General features: G+C 45.0%; 1 protein-coding gene across 1 annotated transcript in view; it reads left to right on the forward strand.

Moving 5' to 3' along the window:
- LOC103895121 (neuronal acetylcholine receptor subunit alpha-7) overlaps positions 1-25,915 on the forward strand; it is a 66,406-nt gene that overhangs the window by 13,075 nt on the left and 27,416 nt on the right. The window contains exons 2-4 of the mRNA XM_009274637.1: positions 5,244-5,383; positions 21,501-21,545; positions 23,273-23,382. Coding sequence (XP_009272912.1) covers positions 5,244-5,383; positions 21,501-21,545; positions 23,273-23,382 — 295 coding nt within the window. The remainder of the gene's footprint in view (positions 1-5,243; positions 5,384-21,500; positions 21,546-23,272; positions 23,383-25,915) is intronic.

Here is a 25,915-nt window from a genome sequence, read left to right on the forward strand (position 1 = left end):
TTTTTCTTTTTCTTTTTCTTTTTCTTTTTCTTTTTCTTTTTCTTTTTCTCCTGTTCCTTTTTCCTTTTCTTTTTTCTTTTTCTTTTTTCTTTTTTCTTTTTCCTTTTCTTTTTCCTTTTCTTCCCCCCAAATTTTATTTATTTATTTATTTATTTATTTTCCCCCTTTCTCTTTCTTTTTCTCTTTCATTTTTTCCCTACGCAGGGTTTTAGGTTATTTATTTTATTTTTAGCTTTGCAACCAGAGCAGATATCTGAGTTATACCAAGATCAGCATGTCTTAGGTCACCATAAAACATGCAGGCCAATTGGGGCAGCTGTCCTTGCCATCACTGGAAATAGGACATGAGGAGTTCAGTCTGAGCTTGAGCTTGGGCATGCACAGCTGCTGACTTGGAGCTGACATCAGCCAGTACCAGCTTGATCTAATTTAATGGCAGTGTCTCAGAGAATTCAAACCACTTTACAGACACCATGAAGGCTCACAGTCAGTATGAGACACCATCTGTGCAAATCTCATCAGAGGTGCCTCTCTCCCTCTAGCTATGAATCCACACTTTGTCCAAGTACATGGATGCAGTTATTAACTTGCTTCTAGGCTTGCTCTGAGGAGGTCTCTGCAATTTTTTTTTAAATGTACAATTATCCCATGTTTCAGTCCCAGTCTATCAGCCTAACCTGTCTGGGACATTGCAACTTGTCTGCATTTAATAGAGGATGAAATCTCACATGCAGACCATGCATGTAGAAGGAAAGACAGAGCTCAGACTGTAAGCTAACAGCAAGATGACTTGCTTTATTCCCTGCTGAAATAATTCAAGGCAAGCATGTTGTAGGGGAACAAAGGAGGTGATGGACAGCTTTTCAAATACATTTCAGAAATAATCCCATAGGGAAGCTGCCATCTTCTGTTTTCTTGCTACAGGTTCTTCCTTCACATCATAGGGTTCCCTGATCCAGCACAGAGGATACCACACAGTACCACCCTATCTGGGGAGTTCCCTGGTCTCACAGTAATGCATTTGAAGGGACTTGTATCTCCTGTTAGAGGAGGTGGTAGCATTCTGCAATAGAGAAATAGCTCCTAGGCATGTTACCTTGCTGTGCAATTCTCAGCAATTCCATCCTAGAAAGAAAGATGAAATTCAACTATAGCATGTATTCCCAAGAGATTGGTAGCAGTTTATAGGTCATGTTGATCAATCAGTGGGGGTTCTTGCAGACTTCTTTGCACATGCAGAAGCATGGGGGGAGATTCAGAGAGGTCTTTAAGAGTTGAACGTAGTCCATGAATACCTCTGTTGTCCATAGAGCTCTTCACAAACCCACCAGTGGATTGGTTACCTTGTGCCTCCCAATTGCCTGCAAACTCCAGGAACAGTTTAGGGAACCATTTCAGATTATTCAGAGAGTAAAGCTTGAGGGGCAACCTAGTCCTTGGTCTAGTAACTCCATGTCTCCTTTGTACTGAGGAGCCCAGAACTGGACCCAGCACTCCAGGTGTGTCCCACCAGTGCTGACTAGAGAGGAAGGATCACCTCTCTTGACCTACTGGTGAGGCTCTGCCTGATGCAGCTCAGGATGCTGGTGGCCTTTGCTGTAAGGGTGCATTGCCAGTTTATGGCCAACTTGATATCTATAAGGACCCCCAGGGCTTTTCTGCCAACCTGCTCTCCAGCCAGTGGGCCCCCAGCCTATCCTGGTGCCTGGGTTACTCCTCTTCAGGTGCAGGACTTTGCACTTCCTTTCATTGAACTTCATGAGGTTTCTGTCAGCCATTTCTCCAGTTTTTCGAGCTCCCTCTGAATGGCAGCAAAACCATGTGCTGTATCAGCCACTCCTCCCACTTTTGCACCATCTGAAAACTTGCTGAGGGTGCACTCTGTCCCATCATTCATAACGAAGTTAAACAGCATTGGCCCCAGTATTCACCCCTGGAGTACTCCACCACTGGCTGGCCTTCAGCTGGACTTTGTGCTGCTGACTACAACCCTCTGAGCCTGACAGTTCAGCCACTTTTCAATCCACCTCACTGTTAACTTAGCTAGCCTGTAAGGCATAGACAAATGTCTATGAGGATGTTCTCGGAGATGGTGTCAAAAGTCTTGCTAAACTTGAGATAAACATCATACACTGCTCTTCCCTCAAATTTTAATGAGATTGTATGTTTTCCTACTGCTTCAAAGATAATTCAGAAACAAGGGGGACACTGTCTGAGGCAGTGGGACATAAGAGGCTCTCTGTTGCTCAAAGATCCTTTATCTAGAAAGCATCATGCCCTTTGCCGCTTACTTGTACTTTCCTGTAAAATACATAGGCAAGTAAGTCTGGCATTGCTTTCGGGAGACTGACCTAGCAACCTTAAGTATTGACGTCTAGCTTCCAGCCTAGTTTAAAAGATGAAACAGTGCCACTACTTTTGGTTACATTTCTGTGACTGAGGGATAGGCAGTGGTAACGCTTATTCTACCACTACTCCTGAGAGATTCAGACTTCCCCATCACCAGCAAACACTCCATTTAGCACACAGGGATGTAGTGTCACAATGCATTGGCACAAGCATTAGAGGAGAAAAAAGCAGAAATCTCTCTGGATTATGAAACTTTAAGTATTTGAAGATTACAATTTAAAGAAAAAGTCTATGAAAATACAAGTCTGACTTGTCACCTATTGCATTTCCTTCTCCAAAGCAGCTGTAGCAGAGAGATGGCAGTGTGATTAGACTAGCCAGGTCTTTGTGGTACCAACAGCTGCCATGGCTATTTGCCAGGACACCCCAAAGTCTCCACTGCTTCTGAATCTATGTAATTTTGTAAGCAAAACTATGTGCACACAAACATGTGGTCACCAATGCCAACTCAGCAGGCTAAGAATAGATCAGCTAAGGCTATGTTAACAATTTTGGACACAAGAGGTCGCAAAGTAATAGGATCACATTACAGAGGGGAGAGTTGAAGAAAGGATAGAAAACCAGGTGCAAAACTGCAGCACTGGGCTACTTCAGCTCACAAAGTTTAACAGGGAAAGGGGCCTGGCTTCAGCATGGTTGGAGCACACAGTACAAAGACAGCTTGCTGAAGCACACAGCAAAGGATTATGCTCAGATGTTTCCAAGTCAGACCTCCCTTGGGGTCGTGCTGCTTTAATGCACCATGACGGCGATGGTACCAGGGAACTCTAGCAGCCCAGCTGACTTCCAGAGATTGGTGAAGGGCACTTTTCCCTTGTAAAAGCTGAGACAGCCAGTTTAAAAGGAAGGTTAAAGGCAAATATTACATAAATACTCAAGATGAGAGCAGCAGTGCAGGCAGTCATTTCTTCCCTAAAGCAGAGGAACATAGGGGGGTGGTGGTGGTGGGGTGGGCAGGTGAGTGAAGGGACAGCAAATTTGTTCAAAACACAGACCCTCTTTCCATAGAACAATGTGTAATGATTTTCACTGGTTTCCTTTCCACAGAAGGATCTTACAAGGGAGTTGGGGTCTGCTGAGGCACTGGAAAGCAAATACAACAGCCATAACAGAGGATCTAAATCAATGCCTTGCAGGGAAGCTTACTTAAGCTGGTGAAGGAGAGATACTGCGGCCAGAGCTTGTCTTTGCTGATGGTGAAAACATAGCATCCAATACTGATGTGTCAGCATGGGCTATTGGAGCAGCGCTTACAGCATCTGCTCCTCTGAATCTCCATGATCATGTAATGTATTATGCAAGAGCAGAGAGGGCCCATGAAGATGATGTATTGGTGTAACTTACCAAAATAAACAAAACCACTCTTCCTCCTTGTTCACTAGGCACTGCCATACTGGAAAGCCACAAAGGTCCCTTTAGTATCAGGAAAACTCAAGAGAACACAAATTAAACAGACTTATAAACTTTTTATGAACTAAATTTATTATTAGCTTTAAAAGGCATGGCTGTTGTGTTGGAGAGCAGCTTGTTCCAGGCTTGCAAGGTTTGCTGAGCACAGTAAGAGTCTGGAGAAGGCAGAACTGGTTGTTATGGTTTGTTTGCATTGTCAAAAAGATATTCATCATAACCACTGTGAGAGGAGTCCTGGTATCAATGTGCAGAGCTCTGCTCAAGAGTTAAAAAAAAGTCACACACAGAGACTGGGAGCTGCAGTGGATAAAAAAATGTTTCAGTCCAAAGTAATAATAGTTTAGAGTGCAGATTCCCTGCCAGGGTTTGGATTTCTACAGTTCAGGGAATATGAACTCATGCTGACAGGACTGGTTTGGCCTCAGGGAACCTGCAGCCCATAACCCTCTCACTCTGTTAGATGCAGCTCTTAGGTAGAGCTTAGTCTGCCACTGGCCAGAGCACCAACACTTACACTGTTTTGGGGGACCCAAGCTCCTGGGCAGCGTGTCCCAGCAAAGTGCTCCCTTTCCTGTGGGAAGAGACTCAAGCCATCACTGCTACCCTGCCCCATCCATGGTTGTTGTGGCAAGGAAACCTGGTCACACAGGTTAGATGGATGTTCTCCACACCCACCCCAAAGCTGGGGAACAGGGGCATCTTGCAATTTAAGCATAGACTGAAATTCTGCTGGTCTTTAACATGCTCATGTGTTTGCATGAACACCTTCTGTGTTGAGGCTGTTCCCAGTGGAAGCCAAGTTAAGCAGAAATTCAGTATCATTATACATACCTGTCAAATACTCCAGCCTTCATAACCCCACCTCATTAGGTGTTAACAAAGTGTGCTGCCATTAGAAGGGAAAAAGGCAAGGAAAGTAACCCAAAGCCTGGAAAGAGTGCCACACAAAACTGAAAAGGGTTTGAAGAAGGCTTGTTACTGTTTCCTGAGCACAGAAAAGGGCCTGATACCTCAGCTCCAAGAAATAAGAATACCTGTTACTCATGCTGGGTAAACACACAATATGTACAAGTAATACCAGCACTGACTTACAGCAGCCAGTCTCTAGGGTATAACAACAAGCAAATAAAAGCAGCAGGAGGGGCAACAAGGGAGGGGGACATTTACTCAGAGCCCCAAAAGCTCTTCAGTAGTTTCTGAGTGTTAGTAATGAGTTAGAGTGTCAGTAGTTAATTTTTTTTAAGAGCTCATCAGTCATGTATGCAGAAAAGCTGTGTCTGTCACACCCATGTGCAGTATTGTGGGGATTTTTTTGGGAACTGCTTTCAAATTACAAACCTATTAAGAGGGGTTTTTCAACAAAACAGACAATGGGGACAGTGTGACCAGCCCGAATGACAGATCACTTCTTTCTTTTCCCCTAGTGTCTCAGCAGGGTGAAAGCCAGAGACGCTTGTATAGAGAACTGCTGAGAAACTACAATCGTCTTGAACGACCGGTAGTGAATGATTCCCAACCCCTTGTAGTTGAGCTCCAGCTTTCTTTGCTGCAGATAATTGATGTGGTAAGTTACTTGCTGTTCTGTTCTCCATGGCACCCACTCAGCATAACAAATCTAATGTCTGGTGTAGGAACCATACTTGTCCTCTTAATCAGGCTAACAGAGATGAAAGCAGACTGTCTTTGGCTAAGCATCCTCCCTAAATGCTGGAGTACATGCTTTGACACTTTGGAGGAGTGAATATTCTAAAAGCACAGCCATCTCTGATACATGAGATGCAAGGAGATTAGTTATGTAGTTTTTTCCATTTGTTTTAAAGAGAAAAAAGAATTCAATAAATTAGAAGCCATGTGTTACTACAAATTATTAATGATACATTCTTCTTAGAGCCATGCGGGATGCAGTAACTGAAGACCATGTATGGCGTTCAAAACTAGCATCACTGCACTTACACTTTTTCATTAGACATTATAATGACATTGGCCTCTTCTCCCATCATGTCTTTACCATGCACTGCAGTTGAAGGAGCCTGCCCTGAAATGAGGTTAGAAATATATAAAAGAAAAACCTGGAGGCACAACCCTTTAATTGTCTTGACTGCAACATGCTTTTTCAGAATTGGAGGTTTGACCCATAGAAAATTTTAACATAATAATCCAAATCCCTTTTTTCATGATGAAGAGGATTCTGTATGATAAACCATGATATATAGAGATAATTTCTTTCATCTACATGGGAAAAACAAGCCAGGACAACAATTTTGACCGCCTTCACCCTGTCAACATAGCAAACAGCTGAACATGTTAGTGGTCCTTTCCTCATCCTACCCTTTCCATAGTCAGTATTATGGGCTGGTTTCCAACACACCGTGACTGTCATGGAGGGAACAAGGAATAGAGAGAGAGATGTACAAACTTCTGTGCAGTTGCAAACCAATTTGACAGAGTCCTCAAATATTTAAACTTTTTAAAGCTCTCACAATCTTTCAGAAAGTGTGTAGTGCACCAGGTGCTCTTCCTGGAGGGGAAAGCAGGACCCTGAAAGTCTAGTCCTCCAGCATCGTGCCGTACAAGTGGTAGGTCCAGCCTGCTTGGAGGCAGGCAGCAGCCACTCAGGCAGGGTAAGCAGCTTTCTGTTTTGAAATGTTAGCAACTGCATTGAGCTGGAAGAGAGACGAGATCAGTACTCTCAACTAAAGTCACTCATTCATGGCAGGAGCTCACAGTCCTCTTCATGAACAAAAGAGCAGAGAAATCCTCCAGCTAATTTCAAGTAAATTTTAGTAAGCAATTCCAGGTTTAGTAGAGGTGTCTTAGCTCCAAAGATTTTGCTCCAGCCCTTCTTTTTCTGACGGTATTTTCTTGCAGTAATTTGAAAGTTGGGGGTGGTAAAGGGGACTTTTTAGGCTTAGGGCTGTGACTGTACATTTTCAAAGTCAGCCAGGAGGAGTTACATAAACCCTTTTTTTAGTTGGGTTTCACATGTGAAATCAGCATTTCTTTAAGCACTTTATCTACATTATGTCAATGTCCATTACAACAAATTTAATTCTAGTCATCCCTTTTGATTGTCCACAATAGGAAAGAGGTAATCTAAATGGTCATACATACCAGAAAGGAAGCTTTGCTTCCCTCCATCTCTGCACACACTACAGATGCTAGAATTTAATCAGCTCAGGGCATTAATGACTTGTCCCAAGCTCATGGTCTTGCAGACTCCACTCAAGGTCTTTTTAAAAAGCATCCAGAGTCACCTGAAGTGTTTATCTTGCATGATGTAAAAAGGTGCCTGTCTCCTCTGGGGAGGGACAGGAAATCCCTTGGCAGTAGAGTCCCTGTAGTAGAAGGGTCACTGTGGCATCAACAAGTGGCTAAACCAACTAGCCTGAAAATCCACAAAACACTGCTCCCATGGGTCCCTAAATCAGGAAGCAATGCAGGAATATGCCAGAAGCAAGCAGGTCATGAGCATGGACACAGCCCCTCAGCCTCCATGGCTGGCTGGACAGACTGCAGCGTCTGGATGCTCCAGCTGCTGAAGAAAATGTCTGTTTAAAAGGAGGGTCGTGATAGCCACAGTAATGTAAAGAGTAGCAGGCAAGGTACAAAGGAGAGGTAACCTCTATTAGCGGACACGTCACAAGGCAAACCAAGTGGGCATCTCTCTGTTCACCCAGATGGGAGGCCACGGGTGAGTAGACTCTGCCTCCTCAGCTGCCCTGCCTGGCACAAGACAAAGCAACTGGTGCACAGTTGTTTCTCACTCAGGGAAGGGGATAGACAGCATCACAGTCTTGGCAATGGTGTATGCACTAACAAAGCACAAAGCTGCTCTTTCCAAGGACTCTCGTGTCCAGCATGCTCCATTACCATAACAGAGCAGGGTGCTAGGCAAGGTCCCAGCCTGAGGGGAGTTCATGCACCATGCTCCCTGGGGAGGAAAAAAGGACTCCGTGCTCAGGGGAGTATGGTGTGCCAAGGCATACAACAGTACGGGATGCTTTGCAAGTAGTCACTGCAAAGGTCATGAGACAGTGGACCCTGGACTGGTTTCCCTGTGGGAGGAAACAATGTAGAGAAGATGAAAACAAGTCTCCTGTTTTATTGTTGCATGGAAGGAAGAAGGGGTCTGCCACTGATACTCACCGAAACTGACTCCTTATCCTTGCAAAGACCTGGAATCACATCTAATGCACTTATTCCTGGGACAGGTTTCATGACGTGCCTCCATAAGTCTGTTTCCTACACATACTGTATTATAACATAATGAAATCTGAATTAATCTTCTGCAGCCAGCCTGCTGAGAACAGCATTGATGACAATCTAGGTTCACTTTGCTACATAGAGAGGAAATACAGCTCTGAGGTCCCTGTGGTTTGCCAAATAGTAGTGACAAGTGACTTTACTTAAAATCTAACCTCCTCTTCTCACATCCATTCAAAGAAAATTTTGAAACATGACTACCTTGGATTAGGTTTTCTGCTCCTACCATCATGTCTGCACAGGATCTATATGGTTTTTAGTGCTCAAAGCCAGCCATCATACTCAAATCCGTGAAGAACATGTTCTCTGCTTGTCACAGTTGTGGTAGACCAATGCAAGTGAAGGACTTCTTGTCATTACGGTTAGGACTTTTTCCAAAATTATGTTAATTCACAACTACAGCCAAGACAGGTCTCTTACATCCAGGAAACAAATGAGCAGAAAGAGGGACAGTTACACCCCCTGTTTAACAGCAGGGATCAGTTCAGTTTGCCTTGTCCTCTATGTGTAAGGACAACTTCATGCTGAGCTGTCTCACGTGTATGCAGTTTCCGAGGGTCACTTTTGCTTGGAGCGTGCCCTCCACCCTTCCGTGGCAGAAGCCAGGCACTCCCTGTGCATCAGCAGGGCATTTGGCTGATGATCCCTCCCACAGAGAGATCAAGCCCTGCCAGCCCAAGCAAGTGTAGACCACATTCAAGAGTACCTGGAACAAGAATTCTCTTCTTATTTTGTCTAAGAGCCCAGCCAGTTGGTCAAGCTAGAGCAATTAAGAAATGAAGCATGACATTTTTCACAGCAGAGGAAATGCAAGCATTTTTCCCTTGGCTCAATGTGATAAGAGCCTGCTAGGTAGAACCATTTGTCATCATGAATGATGGTTTTCATTGCTCCTGTTGGCATTTGTAGGAGACCTTATCTGAAGGGGTCTACATCCTTTATGTGGAAGCACTGGTGAGGTATTTAAAAAAAATAGTCTTTATTTTCCAGCTTTCTTTCTGCTAGTGATACTATTTACTATCATCTTTGGGTCAGTACATCAGTACCACTGCAACAATAGCTGCACTGCGCTTGGTGGTCCACAGGAAAAGCTTGTTTTATTAGCTTTCTAGGCCACGTGTTTCCTCAAACTGCAAGTTTAAATGTACAAAGAGGAAAAGAAACCAAGCAGTCAACCAGCAGAAGAGTATGAAGAAGAAAACCACGGCCAGACCAGAAAAGTATCATATGTTTTAAAAAACCCCTCTAAATAAAGAGCCTAATTTTAAGAAGAGTGCTACAAGGTGGCTGCACAATGCTGCAGAGACAATAAATGCCTCAAAATACCCTTCCAAAAGCAAACACACCTCTGAGGTTTCCAGTAACTACTGCGTTGTTGCCTTTCAGAGGCTGTACACCGCTAAGCACGCTCATTAGCCTCATGCATGAAGGAGGGAGCCTAGCCTCCATGTTGACCCTGACAATGTCTTCTGCAGAGCCAACACAAGGGTCTGGCTGTTTGGCTCCCTGTGCATGGTGAAGTCCCGTAGTACTTTTCTCCTCCACGTTCACCCTTCCAGCTGCCACTGATCCAGAAAACCACCCCAGCAGCTGACAGGTTGCCCGAGTATGTAATGCTACACGCTTGTTCAGGTGCTCTTGTGGAAATTTCCTCCTGTTTCAGAGGGCATAACAACTAGAAAAAGGGACTGTGAGTGCCCAGTGGGAAGCCACAAAAATACTGAAAAAAACCCAACCACCCATGAGTCATTTTGTACTTCCAGAAGCCAAAAAATACATCATTTTACTGTATTTTGGGATGCAAACCCAAAACAACTACTATATCTGGAATATTTAGTATGTACTGTTTTGTTTTGATTGAACAGTGTGTAAAATGATTGTACATCCTAGGGACTGCAGGATCATCCCAAACCTGATCACATGCTTGCAAACAATCCCACTGAAACTGCAGATTTTGTTGCTGCAGTGTGTCAAAGCTCTTGACAGGTTTGGAAAGCAGCAAGACAAGGTAACAGAAGAGTTTAGTGGGGCAACAAAGAGCAAAGATTCAGGTTTTCTCCCTAAAACCGGGTTTGTGCCTTGCTGTGCAGGGAAACCAAGGGAAAAGATCTGTACATACTTTCCCTGAGTGCTCAGATGCAGTCATTACCACAGTTTTTATCTTCTCTATCAAACTGTTGGGGTCATGCTTTAGCTTGTACTGGTTTTCCCCTAAATCAGAGACTGCAGCCCTGAAGGGGTTGGGTTTTTTTGATTTTGGGTTGGCTTGGGGTTTTTTTGAGGAAGTGTTTGGTGAGAGCACAACTTTTAAACGCAGGCATCTCTTCACATCAGAGATGGCCTCATCAGCCTGCTCAGTTCCTGGGTGATCTGCTCCTCAATTAGCAGGACACTCAAACTCAGTCCCGAAGAGCTGATGTGCAATGAGCTCTTTGCTGGAGAGTTCTCAATTTGAGTGAGAATTGCCAGAGCTAGAGGCTGCCTGTCAGTAGACTCTGTGCCATAAGGTGAAGGTGAGAAGGCAGGAGGAAGGCGATGCCCAGCCCTGTGGTACCTTCTGTCTGACACAGCCCTTGTAGTGTCAGTTTCTTCACATAATCTTTGTTAGATCTGAATGCCTTTAGCAGTTGATTTCCTTGCTTTTAAGTGCTTTTGTTTCATAAGCTGCAAGGTAGAGAAGGGCCTTGTTAAACTCCACCAACTTGTGAAAACAACTCTGCTTTCTCATCTGAAAATATGCCTATTCATTCCGGCCAGCATTAATGTAGAGCAGGCACTGTTTCCCCCTTTGTGAGGTGTGGCTGGAGGCAAGAGGTGCTGCAGGGCTGCGAGGTGGCCAGTGCTGGCAGTGGTCCTGCCAGTGCGGCAGAGGAGGGTGGAAGCCAGCCACGTTGGCCCTGGGTGCTGCCCCAGGGCAAGCCAAGCCATCAGCCTCCTAACCATCCCGTCCTCTAGGACAGAGGCTTTCTAGGTCTGGTTCTGCGAGAGAATTGAATAGCCAGAAAGTTCAAGGGTTAAATTCCCTCTCCCTTCCTAAACTGACTTTACAGCAGCTATGTCATCCCCTCCCACCCTTCATCCCAGCACCATCACATGTCCAAATCTCTGTGCTGGGTGTTATGTAGCAAACCCAGATCAACAAAGTGATTCAAGGAAACAAACATAAATATACCAGTACACAAAAGCACCTGTTCACATATTATTCCCAGTATAGTATCAGTATTCACTAGATTAAACCATAATCCTGATAGTACATCCTGTACAAATCTTTTATGGGTAGATAACTTCAACAATGTAAGCTTGACCACTCAAGACTGAAACACAGAGTATATAAGAGAGAGACAAGTAATAAGGAAAGGATTACGAAGCAGGTATTCTGAATTTTATTTACTTACAAAGCATTGGTAAGCACTAGAGAGATAAACTGACTCTTTCAACCCTTCTAGATTCAAGTACCTTTCTTTTTCCTCTCCTAGTAATGCCTTTGCATTTATTTGTGGGCTTCCTGCATAGCCTTTGCGAGCTGTGTTTGCTCTGTTTTCTCCTTGTATAGACCTATTGTACCAAACTACATATCTTTCCAGAAAATTTTTTCTCCACCAGAAATTTCAATCTCATCTTGCAAGAGCAAATTCAGTGAGACCAGAGCAGTGAGACTGATGCAAAATGGTGTAACTGAGAAGGAAAACAGACTGGACATCATTAGAAAAGCTGAAAATCAGTAATTAGTGATCATGAATAGTAGTCATTAAAAATTACAAAAAGGTTGCTAGTCCATAAGAGTCATTAAAGTTAAATCCCAAACTCTCTCTCCTGATCATAAAACTCACTTACTGTGACCAGTTTTGAACCCTGGGAAGAAAAATTAAATAAATTGGCCTCTTCATTAGCATGGAAGACCTTGAAAAGTGGGAAAGCCAGGGCTAATTGAGACATGAATTAGTATTTTAGCTGCCTTCTAAGTGCCAGGCATTATCAAAATGTCAGTCTCACTAAACCAATTAACATGACACGTGAGTTTGCTAGCCCGATGAAGTTAGGCACCATGGGTATTATGGCTTCCCATCTAATATGACTTTGTGCACACACTTGCATGAAGCATTATGATGAAGCCTTAATTACCTGAATTTTACCTGCAGCTTTTTTTCATTGGCTTCTGCCTGGCTCAGGGCAAAGAGTGGAGGGGGCTCACTTAGTGAGCAGCAACTCAATAGTTTGTTTTCTCTCAGCATGGTTCCCAAGCTGTACTTGGTGGTTGTGGCTCTAACAAAAGAATGGCTGATTTCCTTCTAGGGTTTTCAGTGGTGGTCATCCAGCTTGGGCATTTCACAATAACTGACCAATTTTCTGCCTGCCTGGTGAAAAGGCTGTACTATGCTGTTTGAAGTAGTGGAATTTAGATCTTGAGCCCATGGGTATTCCTTAATCTTGGGTAACTAATTTGAGCCATCAAGGATTTTTAAGAGACTTTAGTACTTTTACATCAGCTGCCCAAGGTGCACAGGAGCAAAATTTATTTAAAGTGAGATTTTCCTGATTATCACTCAGGAACATAATAGCAATGGCAGGGAAAGAAAGTCATCCTTTGGAGCAGCACTCAGCTGCTTGAAATGGAAAATATTTCCCACATCTCCTTCCAGGAAAGGCAGCAGGGTCCCCAGAAATCAGAGACTTCTCCTGGCCATGCCTCACTACTGTTGCCAGGGGACTGTGGAAGCTGGCATGGGGCAGGGGCACTGCAAATGGTCATGTTTCTAAAGCCACCAGCTGCAATAAAGCCGTTAAACCAAAGCTGTTGGTGTGGCTTTGAACCTAGTATTTCTTAGTTTCTCAGTGTTTGGAAGGTTAGTATTTTAACACTGTGTTCTTGGAGCGTACTCCTGAGAGACAGTGACTTCAGCTCCTCAGTGAAAAGCTTTCCCCCCATTTTCCATCACTGATCACAGGCTTTAAGAGCTCACTTGAGTTTTGGAACAGGCCTACGTCCCCTTACTTTGCCGTGCTGTCACAGCAGCGTGCAAATACAGGAAGAAAAAGCAAAGGCAGCCTTGCAGATAGCCTGAGTGTGATTCTCTGATAAGTACTCAGCGTTGGTCTATTTGGGACCTTTCTCAACCCCCCTCCCACTGCTTACCGTGTGATTTCAAATGCTGAAAAAGGCAATGAGTAGCTTGGAATAACGATTTGTGTCTAGTCCTGTTTATTGAAATACCTGCCGACTGTGCACAAAACACACGGAGGACTATTTCAGGATGAGGTATCCACCCTGGAGAATATACAAACGACCTACATGCTATGTGTGGATGACTTGGGATTTTAAGGGAGGACTGACTGCTTTTGGATGGTGACATAACATCTTTTCCCCCAGGAACCAAGCATGTACATCAGTTCTTCCAAGCAGTCAGAGAGCAGTGCTGTGCTGGAAAGCCATGTGAGGCCCTTTGACCCAGCTCCTGGGGTTTCCATGAGAAGCATCTGTGAAACAGTGGGACAAAACTGGTGGCTTCACTCTCCCCAGGACCCTGTAGCAGTGTGGGGACAGGGAGTCCCTGGAATTTGTAGGTTTTTGTTGAAGGGTTTGAGGTCAGTCTCAAACCCAGTGCTGGAGTCTATAACATGACACACTTCACAGCAGTCCTGATCTTCAGGCACTGCTGAGAAGCTGTATCTTGGAAAAATAAAATTAGTTTCCTAAGGCAGATACCCACAGCCCCGGGCTGTAATTGAAGGTCATGTCACATGTGCAGGGCAGGAACAAATCTGCCTTTTTTCACCACAGAGGCAGTGTAAATTGGGAAATGTGGGCAAAAAGTCAGGTAAGGCACAAATCTGTAGGCTTGGCAGACTCTCAGTCACCAGTTGTGTGAATGAGTGGGAGGGCTGCCTCTTCTGACGCCCTGGCTGGCAGCAGCAAATGGCATTTCTTCCCTTGTTCCTTCCTCCCACTCTCACCTTTGGGGAATGCACAGGTTCAGTTCTTCCTGCAGCAGCTTTTGCATCCAGGCCTTTACATTTAACATCCGTACCAAAGTAACTGGTTGGTCTCTGACATATGGGGAGCCAAGGCCTTCAGAAGGAAGACCTGTCACAGACTTTTTTGGCCATGCATTATGCTTCCTGAGGAACACGGCTAGCATCCCTGCATTTGCAGGCTGTTCTCACACAGCCCCTGTTTGAATGCCATGTCCCTCCCAGTACAGGGTTCTCATAAACTCTCCACTTACTACAAGTGATTGCTCCTGGCTCCAGGAGTTTGCAAGGGGAAGAGTGTGATCTGACAGTGGCCAGACCCTCCAACATGTAAAGCTCCTGCTACGAAACCAAGTGTGCAAAGGGCTGCTGTAAGCAGCAGATAGGGGTGCAATGATACTCCACCCAGAATGCTTTTCTGGGGAGGAGAACACTGCGGGTGGTTAGAGGCAGTGGGACCAGGCAGCCTCATGCTGTTACCCAGTGCAAAGACCAAAGGCAGATTGTGCTGCTTGCCCACAGTAAAGGGACATGTGCCTCTCCAGGACAGGAGAGGGACCAAGAAAGGCATGACCTCAAGGAGAAGCCAGTGGCAACAGATGGGAATGTGGCTCAACCTTAGGTGAAGAACACTTACAAGAGATCACCTTCAACCATTCATAGGAGAAAAGGCCCAAGCAACAAAATGAGAAAAGCAGGAGGGCGTGGGTGTTCAGCTATGAGCTCTTAACTATATCCTCCTTTGCCTGACAACACTGGCCTGGCTGTGTCTCCATCCTGATGGGCAAAGAAATGCTCAGCAGATGTCAGTGGATGTTTGCTCATTGTTTGTCATTCCAGTGTATTTTTGTATCTTTTCCCAACCTTTCACCTTCACTCTGGGCCATGCCCTCTGAAACCCATCTTCCCCCTGAGGGTGCTTTGTTAAAGGTATTGAGATGAAGTACCTAAACATCAGGTATGTTTTCAAAGTTGATGTTACCATTGCAACATTTATTCCAACTTTTTAATGAGACCCCCTGAAATCCAAAGGCTGTCCAACAATGCTTACTGAATGTTACGAAGGCAACCTGGGTTTTCCTCAGACTGTGGTTTTGTGGGACTTCAACCATACAATGCCTTTAAGCTGAGTTTTAGTTAAGCAGCTGAAGGTTGTGGGCAGATGGGTGTTTCAGCAATGGAAAGGACTGCCTGCTGTAGTTGTAGACTGAGCGTACAAGCATTTGAAAGCCTCATCAATTCGTTTTGATACTCTTGATCAAAATCCCATGCAGAGACCAATGCCTCTGCTAACAAAACTTTCCAAGTCTCCATGTCAATGTCTCCATGTCTCTTGACCATATCTCTCCTCATATTCAGGCATAAAAACAGTATTAAAAAAAGAGAAAAAAAGAAATAAATTAACCAAAGTAGCCACATATGGCCTTTGGTGACTGTCCTGGTTTTGGCTGGGATAGAGTTAATTTTCTTCCTAGTGGCTGGTGTAGTGCTGTGATTTGGATTTTTTGGTCACGACAGTGACGTCTGAGAGTTACCTGTTCAATTCGGGTCTTTTCTGATCAGTGTCTTTCAATAAATCAGTGGCTGATTCAGCTCCCAGTTCTGTGTCTCTGTGAGAGGGCAAGGATTAATGATACCTGTCAGTCAGCTGTTTACAAGTGCCTTGCTACAGAGATGACACATTACCGCATGATGTGACTACTGAACCAGGAAGGGCTTTGGTTTTTTTGTCCATGTGCTATGACCCATGTAATTAGATGGCTGAGGGCAGTTACATTTTATCTAGGTGTTGGCCTGGCAAGGGAGATTCTACTCACAGGCAGCGGTGCAAAAGGCAGGCAGACCTGCATACACTGTAAGATTTGGATTGAGAGAAGGGAAAAGAAAACCAAACTAAAACATTCACGTCACAGTGTGTGTCTGGAACAAACCAAACTAACTCTGTCACTCTCTATGGGTCAAAGGTGGCTGTAGGAATAAGCAGATATCCAGCGCAGAGGATTAACTGGGGTCAGGCTGGAGATAGAAAGGGGAGAAAGTGACCCAGATAAAGACAGGAAGAATTTAGAGGACAACTGTTGCACTAGCTAGTGACAACAGCATTAGCTTTTCCAGCACTTTGAATACCAGAAGCAAACTGATTTGTCTGAGCTGAACATTTTTGCAGCCCAGGAAAACTGCCAGGGGAGTGCTGGAAAAGCATCCTTTTCTAGTCATCTCCAGCCTCACCTGGGATCTTAGCAGGGCTGCTTTGCTGCAGGGAAAGCTAGGAGTTGAGAGCCTGCCAAACGAGGAGGGAAGGTCATCCCCAAGGCTGACGGTGCCAAGTGAGACAGAAACCTCACACAGGAAAAGCAGTGTGATGGATTACTCAAGTTTTCTCCTGGGAGGAAAGGCATCCTCACAACTAAACTTAAGTCCCTCTGCACAAACCAATGACACACAGTGAGAATTAGCTTTTACTTAGGCAAAGCAGTACTGGCCAGTGACCTCTTGGGACAGAGTAAGGCACACACGCTCTCACAGTTGTCAGTAAGTATCTGTGTAACAGACAAATATGGTCCCTCCTGTGCCTGGGTATCTCAGAGATGCACACAGTCCACAGGTCATGATGAAGACAGCAGGAGCTGTGATTCACCCTCAGCTCTGGAAAGGCAAGGCAACCAGCCCACTCCAAAGGCCAAACTATTTCCTTACAGGATGAAATCTACATGGCTCAGTAAACCACCACACCTGCAAAGATGGAAAGCTCCATAAACACCGCTGCCCTTAAAAGCCTCTTGCTCTAACAGGGGATGGATTCAGACCCTAGACTCCCACAGCCCTCACCTCCTGGGTAGCCCCAGCATGCACTCTTCCCCTGGCCAGGCTCCTTGGGGTCCTTCTTTAGAAGGGGCCTAGCAAGAGAGCTACACCTGGACAAATGCCTGCCCAGTGTAAAGTGAGCTTTGCTGCTCCTGCAAACCAGGCACTTCCGGCAAACTCAGATCCTTGTTTGGAAAACTTTCTGTTCCATCCTGCGACAAGAAGGACCCATCAGGCTGCATCTGTTGATCAGTGCTGAATACGGAAATAACATTTTCTGTGTTTTGCTGTCCATAAAGCTGAACACCCTTTGAAAGCTCAGCAGCCTGAAGGCGAGGATGAGAATAGACTCTGAATGGCCATGAATACATCCTGAAGTGACATTTTTTTTTCCCCCAAGGCTGAGACAGATGTAAGCAGCCCAAAGCCCTGCTTAGGCTTTGTGCTCTTGTTGACTGCTGTTATCAAAATGCAAGACAAGGAAGACCATGCAGGGCATGGTTACGCTGTAAAGAACTCTAATAGACAAGCTTTCCTTTTACTGCAAAAAAAATCTGAGAAGCAGGACAAACATGGTGAGCACAGTAGCACTGTGAAAAGGAGGCAAAGTGTACCCAAGATAATAAATTTAACACTGCATGAAATAAATGGCTGATGAATTGCTTGGAGTCAAAGCTGATTACCAAGATCATTCGCATCTGACTTTGAACAAGGAGCTCACAGAGGTGTGACAGGGGAGCAGGGAAGGGCAACAAACTGTTGTGAAATACAGAAGTCAGCCCTAGATGTTTTCCTTTGCAGACCTGCAGTCTATCAAGTATAAACTTACTATGTCAGGTAAAAGGGAGTTTCCTTGTAAATCCAGAGCCACACATGAAAGGGTTCTGATAAGAGGCATCTCCACATGCAGGCAACCCATAGGCCTCCCAGATCTACATTGCACTTTAATGCATCCCCCTGTGGCTCTCAGGTAGCCAACAAAAAGAAGGAGGTCCCCTCCTCCCCTTCCCTACAAGGTGCAACGTAGATGGGGAAAATCCTTCATTTTTGCACAGGAAAGGAATTGCCTAACTGTTTCAGCCCATCTTTTCGGTCATGGTGTTCAGGCTTCTTTAGCAGTACGCATAAAGACTTTGCAAGGAGGACATGTTCAGCTTCAAGTATAAAGCAATTACTGATTGGCTAGCAACATAAAATATTGCTACGATTTAATGAGCAACTCAGACGAGCGTCATGCTCACCATCCCTAGAAGACACCTGAGGAGTCATTGGTGGCCAGGAAGGCATCAGTCAGATGGGGAAGGGCTGGCCTCTGAGGATCCCTGGGGGACAGCCTCTGTATCGCTGGGTTGCTTTCATTTCCCAGGTCAGTTGACACAGATAGCTCTGATGACCCCGTCAATTACCAGCTCTGTTTTTTTTCACTTTAGGATTTTATATCTTTCCAAGTTGGTGTTTATCCCTTTGAATCCTTCAGCATCTAAAAAAATGTGTCTCAACAAGCTTAGTCCTGTGTGTGATTTTTCTTTTCTTATTTTTCTGTGGAATTTCTTACCATTGCTTCAGCAATTGCAACCAAGGGGACAAAGGGAGTTGCAGATGGACAGGGCCTCTGGAGGCAGGCTGTGGTTTGTACAAAGAGAGGCATATATTTGCTGCCACAATTTGGAGAGCAGCAGAGAGGTGAAAGGGAAATGTATGAACAGTATAACATGATATAAAATCTCAGCTGATTTTTGTGTGGCATCTCCCAGTAGCAAAAGCAGTTTAGGCAGGTCTCAAGGGGACTCAAGAGGAGCAGAAGAGGAGGTAGTGTGATAGAGAGTTTTGCATAGAAGACTATGTCAAAGCTCTGTTTCATGCCTGAAGTTTGCTTTTCCTGGGGACAGAAGCCTGGCTGCAGAGGATAACTGCCTACAGTGCCAAAACAATTAGGAATCCTCCAGATCAATGATGTCTTCCTTTCTAGGTTGGGGTGTTTCTGCAGCTCCAACAACCCAAGTGAGAGAATAGAGGAGATCATGACACAGACAAGGTTCATGCTAAGGGTTCAGCAGTACCAGTATCCTGTGTGCTGGGGAATCAGTAATTAGGAGGCTTCTCCAGGCAGTTCTGCTTCAGGCATTAGCCTGGGAGTCTGCAGTCATGCAGCGATTCCTGCATGGGATACACAAGAAGTAAACCCAGAGGCCTCATGGAAGAAAGCACACACCTAGTGATGCAGCTCAGTGTGAGATGATGCAGTTTGCTTCTGAGCAGCTCACATCTTTCCTGGTGCTTCTGGGGTAGTTTCTTTGCATATGTACTGTGAGGCTAGCTCTGGAGGGGAGGAGCGGAGGTAAGAGAGCATGAATGTAGCTTGAGGTGAGCAGACTGGTATTTTTCCAAAGTATATAAGGCAGTTTTGGCTTCACTACTTTGTTAGTCCATAAGTACTGCAAAAAAAATAGCACAGTATAGGATCAGAGTGAACCAAAAAGCCCAGGCTGCTTCAGGGCTGTGGTTTACCTTGTGGCTTTAGAGACCAGGCTTTTTGGATGTTGAGTGCCAATGAAGAGGAGAAGTGGCATGGACTCAAGTGGAGCAGGGTAGGTGTTAGTGAGATAGACGTTTGGCATGGAGGACAATGGCAAGCACACACTAACTCATCTTCTACATTAAGAACATGACCAGAGAGGGCCTGCATGCCCAGGGTACTCTGTAGGGTTTAAATGCCTGCCACAGCAGTCTGCAATTGCAACGTTCCCACCCCAAACACTGCAGACAACCATATGTGCTTCTTAGGGCATGAACACACATGGAGACACATGAATAGGTAGCTCAGCCATCTGGAGGAGCTGGGCACTGGCACCATGTGGTTATTATCATGAGCCTGGGAAGTAACTTGATCAGGAGAGAGCCTGGACCCATGGGTAGGCAGTGGAGATTCTCCTTAGAAATTTGCTAGGCCAACACATCATCTTGCATCTCGGTGAAGCTCCCTGTCTGGCTGTTCTTACAGCATACTTGTCATGAGTGTTTGCATCCTGTTGGTGCCTCCACATTCCCACACTTCTGCGTTGTACCCTGAGGTTTGATCACTTCAGTACAGCAATGATGGGCTGCAGCTCACAGGGTTTGCTGCAGAGTTTCATAGCAGCTTCATCTGATGCTAAAACATATCTCTGTCCTTCAGAGATCTCCTTATTTTCCCTGTAATGTAGCTAATCTCTGGTCTCTGCATGAGTTCTACACTTCACCTTGGCTATGGAAGAATGGGAAGAAAACAATCAAACAAAAATTTTGCCTCTAATTAAAGAGTATAAGTGTTTCAGGGGCCCAAATAATAATTTATTTCAACTTATCTATAGGAAGAGGAGTCAAGTCAATGTACCACGGGATGGCAATCCCGGAGAAAACAAGTTGAAGGTATTTCCACTTTGTTGTCAACAAGTGAGTCACCTGGGCCAGGCCATAGCTGTGCCTTCCGACATGTGCCCAAGAGAGCTGAGCTGAATCAGAGGGGGAAACTCTTGCTTTCTGGTATGCCTCTTGGCCAAGAATGTGGTTTTCTTGGAGAGTGGCTGCATTGATCAGGCCTGCCTGCAGCTACAGCATCAAAACCAAGCTTCCGGATGCACCTCAGTCAAAGCTGGAGTGCTCTCTGAAGAGGTAAGGGTTGAACACAGGTGGTGCTCTGAGGTCAAGAAACACCTCCCTGTGGTGTGGAGACAGCTGGGCACACAGTGAGCCAGACCCACTGAGTACCCCAGCCTCAGCTCTTGCGAAGTGCAGGGCACACCTGTGGTGGTATTTGGAGCTGTGCCAGGCGGGGGTGTGGATCTGGGTATCCGCACCACAGTAACTCTGCAGCCCTGCTTCTCCACCCCTGCTGTGGCAGTAGCACTGCAGGGTCCTGCACCTGCAGGCTAACTGCAGCAAGCTGGGCACCCTGCAGCTCCCCAGAATGCTTGGAGACCAGCTCGGTGACGGCTTCTTGTTTCTGTTGTGAGTCAGAGCTGCTTCCCTGTGGCCTCTGCATGCAGGTGTCTGAACCTACAGACTCCGGCTCTGTGCAGGCACCATGTGAGCTCCCACTCAGGCAGCATTTGTGTCCTTTTGCCATGTGCTAGCTTTTGCCCAAGGCCAGCCCTTCCTTCCCTTTCAGCCTGAGCTAAGCTACATAACGCCAACACTCCAAAGGAACAGCACTTCCAGCACCATTTCACCATTGTTTTGCAGTGGCAGCAAATACAACGTAAAATCTCTCCAACTACTGCATGCTGTGTGGTACTGGAAATCATCTTGTTTTGACCATCTAGCTAGAAGGAAAAACTTGTGCTTTTGGTAAGCAGTCTGATTGTCTCCAACAAAATAAGAGCCATTATCTATTATTTTCACTTCCGTTGTTGATCAGTTATGATAAATGCAGGAGGTCTGTAGGTTTAAAAGATAGAAAAGACCCATTATTGCCTGGGCCATATAATGCAGTTCAGTGGTTTTGCACTGAGCTCACAATCTACTCCATAAGGTTTGTGTTTATTTACCCCAAGAGTCTGGGTTTTCTAAAAGAAACAGAAACTCTTCCACCTGTACTGAAACTGTACTTTGAGTCTCATCCCTTTTTCTCTTCTCTTCCCTTTCCTTCCCCCTTTTGTTCAAAGGATGAGAAGAATCAGCTGTTGATCGCAAATGCTTGGCTGCAGATGGTGAGTAACCTGTGTCAATAAAGAAAAACCCTTTCTAATAGCACACTACTGAATGTGATTTCCTAGATGAAAAGCAAGGTTGCTGTCTTTTAACTTGTCTATAATGTGAAACAACCAGGCATTTTGAGTCCTTTGAAATTTCTCTAGTGCTCCTTTTAGCCTTAAAAAAGAAATGCAGGAAACTACATTAATCCTTCAGGCAGACCTGTTGGCCTTTGGAGGGTGAAACCAACTGTGTTGTTAGGTCAGTGGATGTAGGGATCTAGTAACAAAGAGCCCAAAGTTATGGTCACACTGTAGCAGGAGAGACTCTTCAAGGGTCTCAAGGCCCTCTCCAAGGCCAGTGACGGGGACTTGTTGTGAAGGAGACAGACACCCAGTAAGACCCGGGCACCCTGCACTCACGGCTTGTGGGCAAATCCCCACCTCTGTCTGAAACGGGGAGCCAGGGATGCCCCCATGGAGGGCAGGGCACAAAGATCCCCAGCACTTGTCCATGACCACAGAAGCAATGCAGCTGGACCACGTGGAGACTGCTCGGGCTGGGTGGTGGGGTGGCCAGGGACCACAGGGAGCCCTATGCTGCATTGCTGCTGGCAGTGCCCAGGCATGCCAGTAGGAACATTGCCCTCCCTCATGCATAAACGTTCCTCCTCCCTCTTCTGCAGCCTGCTCCAGCTGAGGAGTGACCTGCACCCGTCATGCAGGATAAGCAAAACTGTTCTTCACTGAGGGCTTTGGGGGAGGGAGTTTCCTGTCAGGTTTGCTGCTGGCCGCATACGGCAAGAGATAACGGTCTTTTATGGCACATAAACTGATCTCCTTAATGGCTTGTTCTCAGTAAAGATGCAGCTTTGGAGGGAAAAGCCTGTGAGAGACTCGAATAATTGAACTAATTCTCCTTTGACTTTAGAAGCCAAACACTATCATCTCATGTTAATGGGCGCAACTGAACACGCTGTTTCTTCCTCAGCTACCTGCTGGGATTTGCAGCAGAAATGAGTTGTTTTCTGTTGCAAAAAACTAACCCAGACCAACCTATAAGATTACAGGATTCTTAGCACAAAGCCTGTGGGTGTCCTGTCCCTTGCAGAAGTGTTCTTCAGTTATAGCACTGGTATGTTTCCCTTGCGGCCCTCCCACAGAGCTTTGCTGTAAGTCACAAGGTTCAGCACAAAAGCTGTGCCTGCACCTTTCTTGAATTAACTATTTGTTTTGGTGTGGAGGAGGGGTGATCAGAAACAACCCTTTGGCATATAAAGTTCACTTGCCTACCTCTCATAGCAAGGTGGTTATTAAAAAAATCACCCAAACTTTGTAACAGATTAAATTATTTCCACCAAAGAGGGACTCTCAGACTGTGATCCACATGCCACTGATGATACCCAAGTCATTCAAACCACCTCAGCTGAGAAGCAGCATGCCTTATGGAGGTGCCTGCTTCCAGTGTTTCTGCCAGCCCACCAGAAAAGGTTTGGGATGCCTGGCTTCAGGCCACAAGATGGAGGGGTTAGATGAAATAAAAATACATCTCACAGCATTCAGTTGTCACACTGTGGATTCCTCAGTATGTATGCCAACCTTTCTTAATAATTAAAGCCGAGCATTAAACAATTAACATACTACTGCTATTGTTACTGGCACAATCCATTCTGTTCCCATAATATTCAGACAACTTAGAAGAGTTCTACCAGCTCATATAATCTGATGTATGTATTTGCCAACAGTACTGGGTTGATGTTTACTTGTCTTGGGATCAGTATGAATACCCAGGGGTGCAGAACTTGCGATTTCCAGCCGACCAGATTTGGGTACCAGATATTCTTCTGTATAACAGGTAAGCAAGATACACAATGGCTGGTGGGATCCTAGAACTAGAGCATTAGATGCTGGAAATCAGCCATGCTTCACTGATATTCTGGGGTTTTTGCCATCTGGGGATTTGGCTCTTACTCTTAAAATAATAACAATAAAAGCAAACAAGCGCCAGCTAATAGATTTTTCTAATAGCCGATCTAAATCTTCCTTGCTGTAGTTCTGTAGACATCTTCTTTACCTTTTCCCAGTGAACATGGAGAGAAAACAATCCATATTCTCCTTATAATTACCATAGCTCTCCTGGAAAATTATTGTCATGTCTCTGCCATAGTTCCTGCCTGAAATAAACAAACAGATTTTCTTCTCACTTTCCTCGTCACTCATATTTTATAAATCTCTCCATCATTCCTCTTCCCCTCTGAACACTCTCTAATCTGTTTTTCCTCCTCCAGAGCTGAATCCAGCTCTGTAGCCAGCACTTCTGCAGTGTTGAATGAAGTGGAAACTCTCTAGACAGATGTTTCCTTGACGCTTTCCAGGAGGAGGGAATTTTGGTTTTGCTCTAACATCTTAGTTTTGGACTTATTTTTTTATCTATCACAAATCCCAGATGTTGTACTTCAGCCTTGCTGTCTTACTATATTTTCACTGATCTGTCTTTCTCCGACAGTTTTAAGGGTAATACTTTCTAATCCTCCAGACTGAATTTCATTCTGTTGGTTTCCCCAGTTCACCAAGATCCATTTTCCATTCCAAGCCCTCACTACAAGATATCCAAAAGAGGCCTGGAGTGACCTGGATTTTTCAAGTGTTCTTCTTTACTTCAGCTTTACTCCTCACAGTCTCTTTATTCCTTTTCAGTCTCTAAAAAGGAGGCATATAGCCCGGTCCATATTACTGTAGTTTGTTTATAAGAACATGATGTGGCAAAGCTTTCTGAAGTTCATATATATCACCTGCCTCCTCTTACTCAGTTAGTCAGTAAGAAAATCAGATTGATTTGATGCAGTTGGCCCTTGACAAATCTGTGCCAGCTGTTTTCACCTCATTATCTTTGAAGTTAGGCTGATGTGTCTATAATTTCACCTTTAAAAAAAAAAAAAAATCAGAGTTCTCTTTGATCTTCCCTAATTCCCTGAGCCCTTCCCTGTTCTCCACGAGCTCTCACAGATAATTTTTAATGCTTCAGAGGGTATTTTGGCCAGTCCCTTCAGTTCTCAAGAGTAAATTTCATCAGCTCTGCCAAGTGGAATCTGTCTTATCTACACTTCTTTAACCTGTTCCTCCCCTGTTCTGCCCTGGACTCCTGCCACTGTGCGAGAATTAATTGTGGTGAGCCACAGTTTGTGAAGAGTGGAGCATAGAGGGTGCAGGATACTGCAGCTCTCTGCAGCACCCTGTTGTTTCCTTTCCTTCCACAGCAAGTAATGGATCTATCTGGTCCTTCGTCTTTTCCTTGTTTCCTTGCATTTTTAAAAACCTTTCTTGCTGCCTTTTATGTCTTTTGATAGTTATCACTCATTCTGCACTTAGCCTTTCCAATTTTATTCCCTTTGTTTTGTGCTGGGGACAATACTGAGGACTGAGGACACAGACATGAATAAAAAGCAGGTCACAGGAGGGACGGAGGGTCTGAATTTTCCACATCTGGTTGTGAAACAGGGTCTGTAAGATGGTGTAGTTATGCAACATAGACCTGCACATAGCCATGACAGGCAAGGCTCTACAGCATCAGCCAGGGGGACCTTCCGTAGTTAACCTCTTCCCAAGAGACCCTCTGGAGCAAGCGCCCAGGCCTGCTCCCTTGAAGAATTCTTGTCCTTGCCTGGCTCATTACTCCCTTATTTTTCTCGGAATTACTGGAATCCTAAAGAAATTCTCTTTTCTTGGTCCCTTTCACCTGGTTTCTGCTCTTAGAGTCTCAATGAATCTCCTCCTACAAGTCCCAAATCTAAAACAACTTCTCCCCAGTGCTTTTCTCCATTGCTTGAAGCAAACCCTTGGCCCCTCTACATCCTAAGAAACTGCAGAATTGTTGCCTCAGGCCACCATTACTCTTACAACAGATATCTGGGTAACAGATAACTTGATTTATGCTGTGAGCTGCCTGATTCTGACAGCAGCCCCAGAAAAGCCTCATCCTCCTGACTGTCCACTCTTTGGGTACAGCTACTGTGACACTTTTGCTCCTTTCACCTCTGCCTTTGCTCTGAGACATCCAACAGCTCTGCCTCTCACTTATTTGAGGACATTGCAGCATGCAACCAGCATGCCTGGGTGCAGACCAACAGTGTCTATGAGAAACCGAGATACTGATCGAGGGTGAACTCTTCACCCAGGCATAGGACTTTAATTCAAACATTCTGTGCATTAAATTCAGCCAAAAGATTGCTTTTATGTTGACAGTTACTACATCTTAACTCAAACATCAGCTTGCTTTTTCTTTGTTTTGTTTTGTTTTTTTTTTATACTGTGTTATAGTATTGCCACAAGTTTTACGGCTTTTGGATTGCCATTACTGCCTCCTGTGGGACACATTTTTTGGGCTAGCT

This window comes from Aptenodytes forsteri, unplaced genomic scaffold (assembly GCF_000699145.1).
Source record: "Aptenodytes forsteri isolate BGI_AS27 unplaced genomic scaffold, ASM69914v1 Scaffold224, whole genome shotgun sequence".
In the NCBI taxonomy this organism is placed as follows: domain Eukaryota; kingdom Metazoa; phylum Chordata; class Aves; order Sphenisciformes; family Spheniscidae; genus Aptenodytes; species Aptenodytes forsteri.